This window comes from Crinia signifera, chromosome 19 (assembly GCF_055691185.1).
Source record: "Crinia signifera chromosome 19, ASM5569118v1, whole genome shotgun sequence".
NCBI lineage: Eukaryota > Metazoa > Chordata > Amphibia > Anura > Myobatrachidae > Crinia > Crinia signifera.
Window position 1 is genome coordinate 107,610,934 of NC_139226.1, and position 14,678 is coordinate 107,625,611.

Sequence of the window (14,678 nt, forward strand, 5' to 3'; positions counted from 1 at the left end):
GTACTACCCAGGAAGGAGCAGGATTGCACAATATAATTCCAGTAATATAGAGCGGAGTGCCCAGTCCTTTTGTTTCCCCAAGAAATCAGCAGTGGCCAGTATTACACTTCCCTTGCTACAACACAAACTGCACTACACTGTCTAGTACCCAGGGGGCACTGCAGAGGCGACGACCTCAGAGCTTCAGGTGCCGCTACATATATAGCAGTTTTCTCTAGGAGTTACATTCTACTGTGCCAGAAGCCTGCCTTATTTACACAATTAGAATATAATGTAACTCAAAGTGTTCCCCCTGGTCAGGAGGGTGCAGTCGGAGGTCAGACGTGTAGGCAGGTCCAAACTTAGACTCCAATCAGACGTGCACATTGGATCAGATGGGATGTCAAACGCGTGCGATTTTGGTTGATTCCCTGTCCCGATACATTGGAATCGGGAGAAAATCCGCCCAAATCACATTTGTCTTTCTGAAGATTGTTTAAGAAATAAACGATTGCAGAAAAAGTAATTCATATGAAAACTAAGCATTTCTTGGAAAATAAAGAAAATATCACTGCACTGAATCACAAACGGGTCACTTTCTTGTGACAAGTGTGACTTTACCACTACTATACAAAACATGTGTAATGTAGAAATGCATTATGACAGTTTCCAGAACTGGGACAGTTAAGCTTAGTTATTGCCAGCTGCTTATAAATGAGTGTTTGGAACTTAAGAGTTAAAACAAACTTCAGCATTCCTCAAATCGACAGTTTATTTTGGCCGAACACAATGATTACAAATAAGTCTACTTCCATAGCACATATGTGCACCGGCAAATGGGGCATAAAAAATAAATTAAACATGTTCCAAGAGGTATTAGATAATGTGACTTTGCGGGTAAGTGCTATCGATCCGGTACAAGCGGAGGTTTGGTGTTAACGCACAACTACAAATGGCGAACTTAAGTTCAGATCAGTTTTTGAAGGGTATAAAACTTTGAGGTTTCCATCGATGTCGGTCACCCGGACTTGTTCCAGCACCAGCTGACCGCTGTCCTCAGTTTCTGGATTCTGATTGGCCGCTGGTTGCGGATGTGCGTAATCCTCTTCCGGTTCTCGGTCTGTTATGATCTCTTCCTCTTTGTTCTCCAGGGTGAATTTATTAAGCTCAGCCATTTTCTGTGGGAGACAGAGGGTTAAAAATCAGAACTTGTTGGTCAATATATATTATATGTGGGGTCTATACCCCAGTGATAGGCTGCATGGACCGTGTAATGGTTAGCATTGCTGTCTCAGAACGGAGGTCATGAGTAAGAATCCCACCATGGTCCGAACTGGGTGAAGTCTGTATATTCTCCCTATGCTTGCATCGGTTTACACTGGGTACTCAGGTATCTTCCCACAACCCAAAAATATACAGGTAGGTAAATTGGCTCCTGACAAGTATATCCCTAGTGTGTGTGTGTGGGGCAGGATTAGAATTTAATCTCCACTTGGGAAGGGACAGATATAAATGGCCACCCCTCCACATCCCATCACAAAACATGTACTACAGCACCACATGCGTAAGGCATGAATGATGCCATGTAAACAGTAAAACAAAGTAGCCAATCAAATATGGTCTTACAGAACTACAGCAAAACCAGACTATAAAACTTTATTTCATGATTGCAACGGGATTGGTGAGGTGAGATGGATTCTGCGTGATCGGCAAAAATTGCCTTCAGAGCAGTCACCTAAAGACATTTCACAACCAGTATTTTAGTAATGGTCGGTAATTTTCTCATTCAAGTCCATGTGCAGAGAGACACCAGCGGTTACAGGGCATGCTGGGAGGGATCTGCATCATCACTGTGGACAGTAGCCCAGAGGCTTCTATAAGGTAATGACGTTCTATATAACAGTAATGGATAGAACATTGTGTGACCAGCCTTCGGTTTACACCACCCTTGTAAGATATTTAGGACCAGGATGCATCTTTACTGCTACTTCTAGTGACCTCTATCTACACGTTACACGCCTGTCCCCTACATGCCTTTACCACAGGTGGAATTAAAACATTCAATTTCAGTTTAAAATTTGAAAATGTGTACATTGGTAATGTATTCTACATTTCTTTATATAGACCAGTCTCCATTATTTTCCACCTGTACGACAGCAGATCCCACCCTTCACCTGCAACTCGCTAGTCCAAAAGGTTTTCCGCTGAAGACTGCAACACAATGGCATATATAACAGGAGATGGAATTACACACTGTACTGTATGTCCATCAATCAATCCCATAGAAAGATACTGCATCTAAACCTAGCATCCGTGTCCCAAAGTAAGAGGCTGTAATGGAAAGAGTTGTATCCACGTGACACGGGGAAAGTGAAACCTTCTTTGATGTCATCATTGAGCTGATCACTTTCACCGTGTTCCAGATTGGACCAAGGACCAGGAAAGACACATGATCCAGGAGCACTGCAGCTATTCATTCTGAGGGGTAGGTGAGTATGAAGTATCTCCTTCACAGTATGCAGAGATCGCTTTTGGGGAGCCAATTTCATGGGCCAATTTTGGAATAATGGTGTATTCCCTAGGAACTACTTTTTAAAAATGCCTTTGCCAATCCACCTCCCCTAATAGCTTCTCATTGGTATCGCCTGATAAAATAGTGGAAGAGAATGTATTGCATTTAACAATATAATAATAATAATAATAATAATAATAATAATAATGTCATAAACAGACTTTTTAAAAGCCGAAATAAAGATTTGCCACATTGGCCGTCGCACGGGACTTTGATAATCCCCCAGCAGTATAAATGATAAAGAAAGTTCCGGTGTGAACTATCCATGCAGGAAAGGGATAAGGACAACATGCATTGGGTTGACCACTGGAGGACATAAGTCGACATGGTTGGAAGGGCGACAAGCATTAGGTCGACAACGGCAAGGTGGACAGTCAAAAGGTCGACATGCGTTTTTCATGTTTTGCCTGAGCTGGCATGTGCCGACAGGCGATATTTCATGCTCTACCATCTACTACGGCGTGGTGGAGAATAAAATAGTGTGCCAACCACATTAAGCCATGCAAGGAGATGCGGTACATATTGACCGTGCCCATGTTAAGACCAGGGACAAAAAAAAACAAAAAAAAAAAGTGTGAAAAACTCATATATCAACTTTGCCATTGTCAACCTATGCAATGACCCACAGGAAATGTCAGATCTGTCCAAAGGAAACACCCCAAACAGAGAGAACAGGTATTCTATCACAGTCGGCACTTACTGCAATGAGAGCGTCCATCACATCTTTGCAAGTCTGCAAACTGCTGGAACTGGTCACCTCAACGAGAAGCTCGCGGGTGGATTTACGGATCTAGGGAAACAAAAGACTTTCCAATTACTTACAAACACATAGCAGAGTAGGCAGTACTATAGAGTAGGTGAAGAACAGATACTTTAACATAACACTTACAAAGAAGTGCTGTTACTGATAACAGATAAAGCAGGCAAGGCTGACACCACTGTCAAGGTACCGGATTTAGGACATAATGCCCACATTTATTCTCTGAACCTTTAAAAAAAGAATTTACTGGAAAGTAACGCAATAAACCCCACAAGCCTCCTAGGTAAAACTTCTCATGATTATTAGAGTGACCACAGTCTCCCTAAGTCCCAGCAGAGTCCTTAAAACTCAGAGGCATTTAACAGTTTACTATCAGTTCTTATTGTAAGCAAACTCAGGCCCCTGTTCCCTGAAACATGAATAGGGGTGTTCAGGTCAGGACCAGCGAAACCGGAAATCCCATAGGGAACATGCTGGGAGATTTAGTCCTACTGATGGTCAGGCCATGAGGTATAGGGATCTGTAAGTTAGGGGTGGGGGTTGATCTGTACATGATCACATGAGTCACCACTGGTCTGGTTATAAAATTACTGTATACCTGCTTAGGTCTGACTTCATTTACCAGCTACCTTCTCAGTATTCAAGCTCTGTACACAGCAATATATTGCTCAGTGTCTCCTTTTCACCAGCGACTAGAGAAGGTCGCTGATGAAAAGATACTGCCAAGGGAAGCCACAGGGGGGGGGCAGCTGTTCACCGGGAGGCCGATAGTCGCAATAGCACGCTCCTGCGGCCATTGCAGGGCTGGTCACTGGAGCGCGCTCCTTGCAACAGTCAGCCCGTACACACGAGGATATGGTCGCTAGAATTGCACCGTGTGCATTCAATCCCCACCGCTATTTCCGACGAGTGGGAAATAACGGCGGGCGCCTATTCAATGCTGTCTATACCGACAGCATTGAATAGGCAGATTGACAGAACGGGCCTGACTTTAAAAGCTGTCGTGCCCGTTTTGCTAAGAACGGACCCCCCCCCCTTTTCACCGACCGGCAGGTGGGGCACTGAATCCCACCTACCGATATGCGGTTGTGCAAAACAAAAAAACGGGCCAGGGTCACAGTAATGTCTGACCTAATAGGACTGGAAAATAATGAGCATTTCATACTAATTAATTATTTAATTCTTAATTTCACTATTAAAACATTAATTTGCAGCTGCATGGATTAATTTAATAATTTGATAGCACAATGCCTATCTAAATCTAACAGATAGTAGCAAGAGGATATTTTGCAATACACTTTATTTTAAATCAGGTTCCTAAATTTCCATTAAAAGGTGAAGAATAATAGAACATCTCCTCAATACTATAGTGCCCAAAGTGATCGCTCTTCAGTCCCGGTGGCATCTGTTCATCACTAATGCATCGGGCTGTACACGCAGTAGGGAGGGACATGACATCGCAGTAATCTAATACTACTCCTTGGTGGGAAAGATAAAACCATGCAGCTGACACCGGTACCTACAACGCAGACAAGGGTCCGAGTAGCAGTTACATAAATGCCAATACAACATACCTTGGTCTTCTCACTGTTTGTGATTGGTGGGAAGGATATAACTGTATTTTCAGCATCCACTAAGAACGGGAAATTTTCTTTGCCATCCAATAAATGAAGGTACCTAGAACAGTTATAAGACCAAATCAACATACAGTCACAAAAGGCTACATTAAAATGGCTGTAAAAAGAACGTGCATTACTATAGGACATTTTATCTGTCCAGATTATGTACTGCTATCCCCTATACAAATACTGTGCTCTGCAAATAAACATACAAACTGCTATACCCTCCTTCTGCCAATATTGCAGTATACAACTGTGATGTAGCATGTTTTTCAGAAATATGGCACTGAGCAGTGAACAACTACGGTGTAAACAAAAGTAGCTTTGACATTGCAGAAACGGTTAAAAGAAATGTTGGCAAGGGAGCTTTAGACCTTCAATATAACCAATTAGAGAACCTACTGCTGAACAGTGAACACAGCTGAGGATGGGGTACAGACTTGTATCTGTTCCCGTCTTACAGGTCACACCCCTCTGCCACACACTTGTCAGATTGCCTGCTCTGCCAGTAACAATATATGCAGCTGGGTTAAAGAGTCGGTGTCTGTTATATGATCTGCTCCTTCTGGTACAGACGGATTAGTCAAATACATGGGAGCAGGAACAAATCAGCTACACGTGAAGGGAATACTGCCCCCTTTGTTGGTTGAGCACTGATGAAAGGCAGCACTCAGTGATGTCCTATGTTAGGAGCGTTGTCACTGGTAACAGCATATTACAATTCCGTATTCTACTATCTAGGATGCAGTCCAAACAATCTGTGGGCTATGGCGAGCACCTTGTACCATACAGCACAAACATGCTAGGTGGCTTAGCACATATCTATAGGTATAATGAATACTTGAGCTGAACTCCAGGAAAGAAAAAAAATATATATACAGTTTCACTCACCCCCATTATGACCAACAAACACCGGGCTCCCTGCAGTTTGGCAGAAATTCTACCCTACCCTGGTATTACAGACTGGTGAAGAGACCAGGTGTAGCTGTAGGGGAGACGGCAGCCATTCTTACGGATGACATTAATAGTAAAGAACAACGCCAGCATTGAAATGTAATGGTCAATGTTGACGCAGTCTGGTAAGGTTACTGAACTGCTTTTATGGCTGCATAAAGCCAGAACCGGCAACTATGGACTTGAGGCAGGCAGGCAGGCAGACCATGAGACAGGCGTCTGACCGCAAGACACTTCACCCCCCAGCAGGCAGACCACAAGACAGGCATCTGACCACAAGACACTACACCCCCAGCAGGCAGACCACGAGACAGGCATCTGACCACAAGACACTACGGCCAGCAGGCAGAGTATTAACAGGCATCTGACCACAGGTCACTCACTTGTGAAGTCCGGACACATTCTGGCGTTTTTTCTGTTTTCGTTGCTCTTCGGCCTCAAACTGCAGCTGCCTGACAAGCTCCTTTGCATTTATTTCTTTGCGATTCAATGGTATAATCTGTAAAGAACGGGTTGATCAGCATTTACATATAAGGCAGAGATCCCTCCTGTATGAAAAAACACTTCTGCTTAATTTCTGTTTGAACTTCAGAATGGTTAAGTGCCTTAATGTAACTAGCATATATGGTACATAGGATTATGTTGTTACTTCTCTGTACAACAGGGGTTCCCAACCATGGTCCTCAAGGGACACTAACAGTCCAGGTTAAGGACAGCCATACCTTGAGGTCAAGTGACTTTAGTAGCTCAGAAAGATTATGGCGGAGGCCCTTTAAAGCGGACTACGTGCTCATGAGAACGGGAGGTGAGCCAGGTAGGTGTCTATAGGGATTTTGCTGCACTTGTTACACATTAACTACCAGCCCTGCGGATTAGGGCCACACAATGAAGGATTAGACTGAAAACATTAAGCAAACAAGTTATTTCAGTTTCTGCATGACTAGGAAGTTCAAATATGTCCTGCATGTGTCAGATAGGAATCGGTCAATACAGGCATGAGAGGGAGCATATGGGGAGGGTAGACCAGAACGCACTGCTTATACCATTGATTCTGAATACTTTGTGTGTTGTGAATTACACACACTGTGGGAAATATACTAAGATGTGTATTCTACTTCACATGTGATGTTGCTATGGGTAGCCAATCAGAATCTACTTCTTATTTAGCACCCTCTAGAACAGTGGTCGCCAACCCGTTGCTCACGAGCTACTGGTAGATCGCAGTAGAGATCCGGGTGGCTCGACCACTGCCGCCCACTCTGCTACCACTGGCAGCAGCAGGAACAACAACAGCGAGTTCTGCTGCTGCTGGCACAGGGGGGCGTACCTGGCACTATTTGGGCATATGTATATCTGGCACTGCACTATTGGGGGCATATGTGTATCACAAACCCATTTTTATTGGACGTACCCCATGTGGCTACACCCATTTTTGGCACGAGCACAAAGTACAGTATGTGGCATAATGTGTCAGGGGCATTACAGTGTGTGGCATAAAGTGGAAAGGGCATTATTTGGTTATTAAGCAGATTTTCTTTTCAATTTTAGTAGCTCTTCGGGTTGTTTATTTTGCCGCGAGTAGCTCACACCCTAAAGAAAGGTTGGAGACGACTGAAGATAGTAGACAGGATCTGATTGGTTGCCACATGGGAACATGCTACACATGTTAGTAAATTCCCCCCACTGACTTTTCAGCATTCTACAGAACAAAGAAAGGGCAAAATGCTAATTATTGGGTGCAACAGCCCAAACTACAGGTAGAATACAGATGCATTAATGGGAATTTTGTGTCTGGATTATGGGCGCCAAGAAACATATCCCATTATTAAATTGGCCACAACTTACTGGTGTAGAGGATTAGTAAACCAGGACATGCACAGGCCACACACACTGGCCTCTGAGGAAGCCATCTACAGCAAAACATCACTTTTTCCCATACTGAAATCACCCCCCAAGCTCCAAAACGACTTGCTAGATGTTATTCTTAAATCAATGTGGTACTTTATTCACGCACCTCAGTGTTATACAAGTCAAACCAAAAAACAAATGACGACCATCCAGCCACTATAGAACAGACTGGAAGCCGCCTCCTTACAGAATATATCAATGCAACTCACCTTGGAATCTTTGGGTGATCGGGCATCATATATCAGTGGCCCCTTCACCAGCTGCAGGTCATGTGTGGCAATAGTCGCCAAGGTCCTTTTATCACAGAGGTCATCGTGGAGCTTGGTCTAAAATGATTGCAGCAAGGTTAGACAATATGTCCAAAGTCCTATACAAGAAAAATAAACTCTTAGCAATTTCCCCAGCGCTAAAATAAAAGCCCTAAAACGTATTACTCGAAAAGGTTTGCTTTTGTAAAATAAAATTAGGGATTTTAAGAAAATGTGGTACTTCTTTACTTTCACGGCGCCACTCTAGATAGGACAGATAGGATACTAGATAGGATACGATTTGTATGCGATTTGACATAAGATATCGCATAAGATATAGGATAGGACAGATAGGATACTAGATAGGATACGATTTGTATGCGATTTGACATAAGATATCGCATAAGATATAGGATAAGATTTACTATCCATTTCATTACCCCACTATCCACTAGGGCGTGGAGTGAGAATAGAATAGTGTGGCGAGCGCAGCGAGCCACCGAGCCCGAAGCGTGGCGAGCGCAGCGAGCCCCGCGAGGGGACACGGATGTTGTTTGAAAGCAAGTCCCCAATATCGCATGCCATTTGCATGCAATTCCATAAAATACATTCCGTGTCCCCTCGCGGGGCTCGCTGCGCTCGCCACGCTTCGGGCTCGGTGGCTCGCTGCGCTCGCCACACTATTCTATTCTCACTCCACGCCCTAGTGGATAGTGGGGTAATGAAATGGATAGTAAATCTTATCCTATATCTTATGCGATATCTTATGTCAAATCGCATACAAATCGTATCCTATCTAGTGTCCTATCTGTCCTATCTGTCCTATCTAGTGGCGCCGTGAAAGTAAAGAAGTACCGAAAATGTCCCTATTTTCATACATTTATTGTATGTAAAAATAAAACAAACTTGTTTTGAATTTGAAATTAGTTTTATTTTTACATTTTTTTTTTTTTTTGTTAACTACTGTAACAGTTTAGAAATTAATATTTTTCGTATTTCTTCTGTGACTGTATGGTCTTTATCATACTAGCTCCCAAATATAATCCCTTATTGTACTCTTAGTGTATTGCCCCTGATAACGACAGCCAAATTCCATCACATTTTGGCGAAACCGATCACCTTGCTTTCCCCCGCTCCCTTACGGAAAACCCGCCTCTCCTTATATGGACATTCAAAAACTTTCACAAAACAGAGATGGGTCACCTCTATTTTGTGGGAGCGCAGGTTCTCAGTCTTATGGCGGAGCTATCGTGGTCTCAGTGACATAGCTGTGGCAGCTGAACCGTGTGCCCTGTGACACTACAGCATATGCTCTGCAGAGATTGGCAGCACTTAACTTAAAAAAAATAATTTAACGCAAAAACTAAATTTTTTAGAAGTGACTGAATCATAGGGGAGAAAAAAAAAAAATTGTGGCTGCAAGGAATCAGCCCAACACTGACGCACTTTACAGCAGTGTGCATTACACTCAAAAGTGGTCTCTGTGCCAGCAATTATAGGTGGATCCAGCATTTGGGAGGCCAATCTTGCTGCTGTTGCTGAAACCCCACAGCAGCAGGTGGTTGCCCCCTTCTCAATTGAATCCCCCCCATAGTTCTCAAATTGTAAATCAACATTTTTTAATGTTACAAGTACAGAACTACTTGCAGCAACATTAATAAGCAAAGCTTTGGATAAAAAAAAAAAAGGCCTGGAAATAAGAGAAGGGGTGGGCTGTTATATTGAAGATCTGAAAGTGTATTTCTAAAATACAAGTAACTAAGTAAAATCAAAGTTCCTAAATATAGCTGAAAACTGTAATAAATAATATCTACAGAACAAATTGTTTTTAGAGATTTGCAGGTTCCCATTTACCCGGATCTCAAAACGGGATATTATTGTCATCACATCTTTTGGAGCCAAAACATATGACAGCCAATAAAATCCTGTTTAGAGATTCCGGTAAATCCAAACCTGCATATTTCTATTTATTTAAAAAAAAAAAAAAAAATAATGATGCCTCTTACCCCTATATAGAACTTTTCGGGCACAATGTACGCCATTACATTTAATTGTAAAAGTAGGAAGATGTGTATTTAGTGTTCATTCTAGCACACTGCACCTGTCAAAACATGTGCAGCTCCTCTTTCCTGTGTCGCCATCGGCTCTGGTGGTTGCAGCACACCCTGGTCTGTATTTCAGTACAGAGAAACATACCAGACTGAATAAAGCACCAAAGCAGATAGACACCCCCAAGCAGGAAAGTGGAACTGCATGGGATGTGACAGATTAAAGATGCTAGTACGAAAACTAATAAATAATATTGGGCATAATATGGTGATTCACACAAAAATTCCACAGAGCTTTACAGCGACTATGAGTCACATTAGTCCCTTCCCTAGTGGAGCATACACTCTATAATCACGCACAAAGGTTTCATTTCATATGCCAATTAACCTAAACGTCCATACTCACTCTGCGTTTAAGCCTGTTTTAGCAATTTTCCATAGCAGGACGCTATGGAGAGCCATCCTCCCTGTCGCTCATTTGCTGGTAATACCAGCAGATAAGCAGCAGTGTCCGGCAGGAGTGCGCACCAGCGCTCATCGTTAACACGTGCACACTGGGCGGCTTTCTAGCTCAAAACTAGTCAATTGAGCTACCATCAGCTCAAAATCGCCCAGTGTGTGTATGGGCCTTAAAAAGGTATGTTTTTGGATTGTGAAAGGAAATTAAACTCCTCACAGAAAGGGGCTTAGGGCCAGATGTACTAAGCTTGAAAAGTTATAAAATGGAGAGTGATAAACCAATACCCAATCAGCTCCTACATGCCATGTCACAGGCTGTGTTTGAAAAATGATAGGTAGGAGCAGATTGGATGGTGAATTATCACTCGCCGTTTTATCACTTTTCAAGGCTTAGTACATCTCGCCCTTAGGAAGAATTGATCCCAGAAGTGCAGCGAGGCAACAGGCTAATCATTTTGCCACAACATTAAACCTCCTCAAAATGCAGCCCTATGCCGGCCTCCATAACCTCCTTAATCCCTTTCCTCTCACACTGAACAGGTATACATTTGTGTACACTGTTCAGCAACCCCGGTCCGACCCATCTTTTAACCCGTGTAGGAATGCAAGGTTGCTGGACCCAGGATTTTGAAATTTCACAAAGCACAGTGACCCGAGTCAACCCGGCAACAACCCAGGTTATTTTTGCATTGTGAAAGGAGTAATAGGGTTTTGCCACAAGGTGGCTCTGCAACATCACGGCATAGCCTCAGCCTGAGAGCAGTAATAGCCATGGCACTTGTTTTATACAAAGAAGCAGCAATAAAGGAGTGGGAGTCACAGGCTGCTAATGTGAGTTATGGTGCAGACACTTTATACATGAAAAACCATTATATTACATCAGGTATAGATGCAGCTTAAGTAGCATAATACCCAAAGATCAGCTTTTCAGGCTAGATTTACAAGGCCAATCCGGCTTGTTGTGTCTGTATTGCGATCACCTGTTTAAATCCTGCCCTCAAAGTTGCCGGCTTTGAAAAACTGATCTTTAGTTAATATACCAAAAGGTTATACTGAACCTATTTTATTACATCGGTGTCCAGAGTAAGATTTGAAAGCCGCATTTTGGGGGTGATATGGGGTATACCGCCTAATAGGGGTTACCTGTGCAGCTAAGAAGCGTTTCAGGGCATTTCCAGGCCTCAGGCTCATTCCTTTCACCACGCAGCAGACAATGTACGGACGCACGTCTTTGATGTTTGCAGTCACTGTGACAGTGAGGGGCACAGAACTGTCAGATATGTGCAGGACCCTCAGCATAATCTTATTGACCTCTTCCAACTCCTCTTCGCTCTCCTTGCGCTGCTTTTTCTTCTTCTTATCCTTACCATCCTCTTTAATTGCGCCGTCCACCTTTGTTTTCCCTTTTCCTGCTCCCCGGCCCCCAACTCTCAGATATTCCAGTATGGATTTGGTCTGACAGCCGTTAACCATCTTCTCCAGACGTTTATCTTTTAGCTTATTGCCTTTGAAGTTTATTTCCTTCAGTTTGGTGCAGTCTGCGAGTTCATAAGGGATCCCGGTGAGCCGATTATTAGAGAGGTCCAGGGTCTGGTAGGAGGCAACAGACAGGATTGTGTAAGACAGAGGTTTATACAGTAGCGCCCTCGGTTACAGTATAAGAGTTAAGCTTATTTGACTTGATATATGTGCAAGGGATATACAAAATCTACAGCACTTCAATGTTGTAAAAAATAAAATAAAACACATTTAAAAAAAAAAAAAAAAATGTATTCTGATTCCACAGGGTAGATAGAGTGCCAGACACTGCTGGTCAGCTGTATTATTCTGGTCGCTAGCCAATATTAAAAAGCAGCAGCATATAGACATTACTCCTTGAGCAGGTTTTCCCTGTGACAAACTAAAGCTACTTACTGACCATATTAAACTGCTTCTATGATCCCCGACACATCCGTCCTTGTACCTCAAGTCAGAGCCGTAACTGCATGCCAATAATACCTTGCCCACAGCGTTTTTCCACTGTGGGCGCACCATATAGAAGCCCCACCCGCAAAGCTGGCAAGCATTACCCTCCCACCGCTCAGCTCCTATGCCGCAGCTAACAGACATTTTAAATGTGGTGCTGGCTGGCAGCCAATCATAGCTCGCAGACCAGCAGCCGCAGTTAGCCATTGGCTGCCAAACGCGATTAGCTCAGGAGCCGGAGCCATATTTGAAACAACCACCAGACTTAGCACCTCTGTACGCTCCGCTCTCTCACTGTCTTCCGTAGGAGCAGCGGTGGAATGACAGACAGACTGTGAGCAGTACTGGGTACATTGCGCAGTGGGCACTATACGTGTATAATCAGAAGTACTGGGGGCATTCTATGCAGCATGTGTAACAATCTGAAATGACCATTACGGTGTTATATGGGGGGAGGGGGGGGCACCTATTCCACATTTCCTTTTCTGGCACAGTCCACCGAAATGTCTAGTTACGGCACTGTGCCCCAAGTATCCGGGGGTGGTAGTGTTGTACATGAATGCCCATGGGCTCCCACTAACAAATATATGTCCAAACTGATGCCCAATTGGGAGCATGACATCGGATATGCCAGTCATGTCCCTCATGTGATTTCATGCCACATACAATTATACAGTGGGCCCCCAATATGACCCCAGGGGCCACACATGATTAAATCACTGTGGGATAGGTACATGAATGCTGGGCGATAAAGCAGGGGACAACCGGCTTATGTCACTGCACAGGCTTGTCCTGTATGCAATGTGACAGCTAGCGCTGATTCGCTGGTGTCTCTCCCCCCACCCACACTCCACCCCACCCCATGTGTACCAAGCACACAGCGGGCACACTCCGTACCTTCAAACCCTGCAGCAGCCCGATGCTCCCGTCCAGCTCCTGGATGAGGTTGTCGGCGGCGGAGATCGTGGCCAGCAGAGCGAGCTGGGGGCTGAGCAGCGCCGGCGGGAGGGCGGTCAGCAGGTTCCGGGACAGGTTGAGCACGGCCAGCTTGGTGCAGCCCTCCAGCCCCGGCGGCAGCTCCCGCAGCCGGTTACAGCTGACGTTCAGAGTGCAGAGATCGGGCAGGCGACTCAGCTCGGCCGGCAGCTCCTCCAGCTGATTTCCGGACACGTCTAGCACCCGCAGGCCGCGCAGCCGCTCCAGGCCCGGGGGGAGGCTCTGCAGCGCGTTCCGGCAGAGGATGAGGCTCTGCAGGTGGGAGAGGAGGCCCAAGCCGGCCGGCACCTCCCGCAGCTCAGCGCAGCTGCTCACCTCTAGGTAGTTGAGTAGTGTGAGAGAGGTGATGTCGGCCGGCAGCTGCCCCCCGCACTGCCGGAGCCGCTCATCCTCCGCCTGCAGCACTAGCTCCCGTCGCTTCTCCCGTTCTGCCCGCTCGATCTCCGGCCATTCCGCCATTGCTGTTCACGCACGTGGTGAACGGCAGTACAGCGCAGCCAATCACAGACCGAGTTGGCAGCTTCCTTCTACGTCAGCAGTCATCCGCAGCACCGGGTGGCGTCGGATTGGACCGCGCGCTGTCAGTCATAACGCAGGACTGCCTCTTCCTGGGCCGGGACTGGCCAATCACACAGAGCAGGGTCACTTCATTCCGCATCCCAGCCACCAACAATTCAGGTTCTGGAAGAGATGGCCATTCGTGCAGGCACCATCGATGGTTGCCATAGATGGCGATACTGCAACCAGCCATCGATAGCAACAAAATATCTGATGGATGACCAATGATAATTTTAACTATCGATGGTCATCCATTTTCTTGGACTGACTGGCCCGTGGGACAATCAGAACACATACCTCCCAACAGTCCCGATTACAGCGGGACAGTCCCGATTATCAGGGCCTGTCCCGCTGTCCCTCCCGCGGTCGGCAGTGTCCCGCGGTGAGGGGGGCTGTTGGGAGTCCCCCCTGTAGGCTGCTAAGCAGCGGGGAATAAACGCTGTGCGCATGCGCACAGCGTCTATTCCCGTAGCCAGGGGGCTGGGGGCATGGCTAGAGGCTCACAGAGCCTCTGGGTCATGCCCCCATAGCTGCAAAATGGGGGCGTGGCCTCGCGGGAGAGCTGCAGACCACGCCCCCGAATTAGGACACACCCCCGGTGTGCAGGAGCTG

The 14,678-nt window shown here is 45.4% G+C and overlaps 1 protein-coding gene across 1 annotated transcript; it reads right to left on the bottom strand.

The window, feature by feature from the left end:
- Positions 1-737: 737 nt before the first annotated feature.
- On the bottom strand, positions 738-14,072 carry LRRC47 (leucine rich repeat containing 47). Its single transcript, XM_083163118.1, has 7 exons — positions 13,410-14,072; positions 11,691-12,137; positions 8,002-8,118; positions 6,268-6,383; positions 4,886-4,988; positions 3,252-3,341; positions 738-1,157 (listed from the first exon to the last, which is right to left on the bottom strand). Exons 1-7 carry the CDS (start codon positions 13,965-13,967, stop codon positions 915-917), a joined length of 1,674 nt encoding a protein of 557 aa, XP_083019244.1. The 5' UTR covers positions 13,968-14,072; the 3' UTR covers positions 738-914.
- Positions 14,073-14,678: the final 606 nt, after the last annotated feature.